Raw genomic sequence first — 2,044 nt, forward strand, 5'->3', positions numbered from 1 at the left:
TGAGGGGAGGACACTGGAGCACACCTTTGGCTGAAATTCCCAAGAATCAGGTCACTGCTGAGAGTAATGCCATCCCAGCTTCTAGGGTCTTTGGACCCTTCCCTTTTTAAAAAAATGCCCCTCAGCACCGGTCCGTTTCGATCGTGTCGTCCCAAGACTATATATATTCTAGTACGTAGTAGTAATAATATAAATCGGAATTTATGAGATAGACAAAATAGGACTAAACAATTTCGGCTCGAACCCTTGCTATGTGTCCAGGGGTTCTACGACGGCATGGCAACTACAAACACGACTTTTCCCCTTTCCGATTCGATCCTCACCCATCCAGCCACCCTCACCATGGACGCCCTCCCTCATCTGCCGGATGATGTGCTCGTGGAGATTCTCGTCCGCCTGCCTGGCCGTTACATCGCAGGCTGCCGCGCCGTTTGCAAGGCCTGGCGCTCCGCCATTGCGCACCCGATCTTCGACCACGTCCACGCACAACGCCCCGCCGCCGTCGCCAAGGTCGCGGCTCACCGCGAGATCGAATACTGTGTCGGCCGAAGTGGCATATTACTGGATCGCCCATTGACCAGAGTCTTCGTCTTCGACTACTTGCACGGCGGCCGCGAGAGAAGGCCGTTCCCCCGAGCCCTCTGGTTTACCATGCCTATGCATACGGCGGTGAGGGGCTCGTGGGACGGGGTGCTGTGCCTGGAGCGCGGCGACTGTTTCCCTCAGTCCCCCAGCGTCTTCATCGTCGAAGGCGACCATTACGTGCTCTGGAACCCGCTCACAATGGCCTGCGCTACCGTTGGTACGCCGGTCCCAGGGGGGCGTATCATCGGCGGCTACACACATCCGAAGACGAGGCGCTTCCACCTCCTGCACGCTATCGGCGAGAATGATCACTGTGTTTGCCATATCCGACCGACTATATTCCGGATCCTAAGGGTCGGTGATGCCGCTTGGCGTGAGGTTCCCATGGAGGATAGCTCTGCAGATCCGCTAACCCCCATGATTATGATGCTCGGCAGCCTATTTCGCACCCCTCACGTGGTTAGGCTGCACAACAACCTGCACTGGCTGGTACAGCCGACGACGGAATCGGGAACGGCGGTGCGGCTGCTCGTGTTCGACACGACGCACGAGAGGTTCTGGTCGATGAAGGCGCCGGAGCGCCATGGAAGTGGAATGCCGCTGTGTTTAATGACGACGAGGATCGGCGTGCTGCCACGCGGCCAGATGCTCTGCGTGTTCGCCGTCGATCCGTGGTCCAGCACCATGGAGATGTGGGTGCTCGACGACTACTGCGGCGCCGGTCCCAGCGGCAGCGGGAGTTGGCGGCTCAGGGAAAGGATCAGCCTGATCTCGTGGGACGGAGCCGACCTGTCGCGGCGCTTCTACACGGACGCCGAAGTGGTGGTGGCGGAGGATGCTCGGGATGGCGAGGAGGAGGTTTTCTTCAAGCCGTCCGACGGCCGACTCGACGCTTACCGCTTCCGGCGAAAAGCGTGGCGTACCGTGGACCTTGTCCTGGATACCCCAGTGGACTCTGAGCATCTAGTGGTGCACGGAGAGAGCCTTCTGCAAGGCCAGGTAAGCTTTGGAAACGCGAACCGGCCTCTTCGTAAGTACGTCGACCGGTGTGGGCAACGTCTCTATTGCCTCTAGTGCATTCTTTGCTAGCCTCTTCCATCTACAGTTCAAGTGGGCGTCAACGTACAGACAAATCTGAAACTTTAGGTACGGTTTAAATGTTTGAAAGATCATATTTATTTAGTTCAGGGTGTTTTCCTCGATCGGTTTAATCTGATACATAATCTTCATTTTTGTAAGTGAGAAAAATGCCCCGAACCATTGGATTTTCTTCACGATTACGAGTTGTAATATGAGTTCCGATTGAGGTACGATGGAGAATTAATTTAATTCTCATTCGACCCTAAAAAAAAGTTAATTCTCATTCGACCGAGAGTTAGTCTCACCCTTATGATTTTTAATACTCCGTATTATTTTCGTGTTATTACTTAGGGCAACTTGGTGTCAACTCCTGTCCTTG

General features: G+C 54.8%; 1 protein-coding gene across 1 annotated transcript; it reads left to right on the forward strand.

Moving 5' to 3' along the window:
- Positions 1-342: 342 nt before the first annotated feature.
- LOC139835505 (uncharacterized) lies at positions 343-1,659 on the forward strand. Its single transcript, XM_071825361.1, has one exon. The coding sequence runs from the start codon at positions 343-345 to the stop codon at positions 1,657-1,659; it is 1,317 nt and encodes a 438-aa protein (XP_071681462.1).
- The last annotated feature ends 385 nt before the right edge of the window (positions 1,660-2,044 follow it).

Source organism: Lolium perenne, chromosome 2 (assembly GCF_019359855.2).
Source record: "Lolium perenne isolate Kyuss_39 chromosome 2, Kyuss_2.0, whole genome shotgun sequence".
Taxonomy (NCBI): domain Eukaryota; kingdom Viridiplantae; phylum Streptophyta; class Magnoliopsida; order Poales; family Poaceae; genus Lolium; species Lolium perenne.

Coding starts and splice junctions, on each gene's coding strand:
- LOC139835505 (XM_071825361.1), top strand. CDS start 343: ATGGACGCCCTCCCTCATCTGCCGGATGATGTGCTCGTGGAGATTCTC.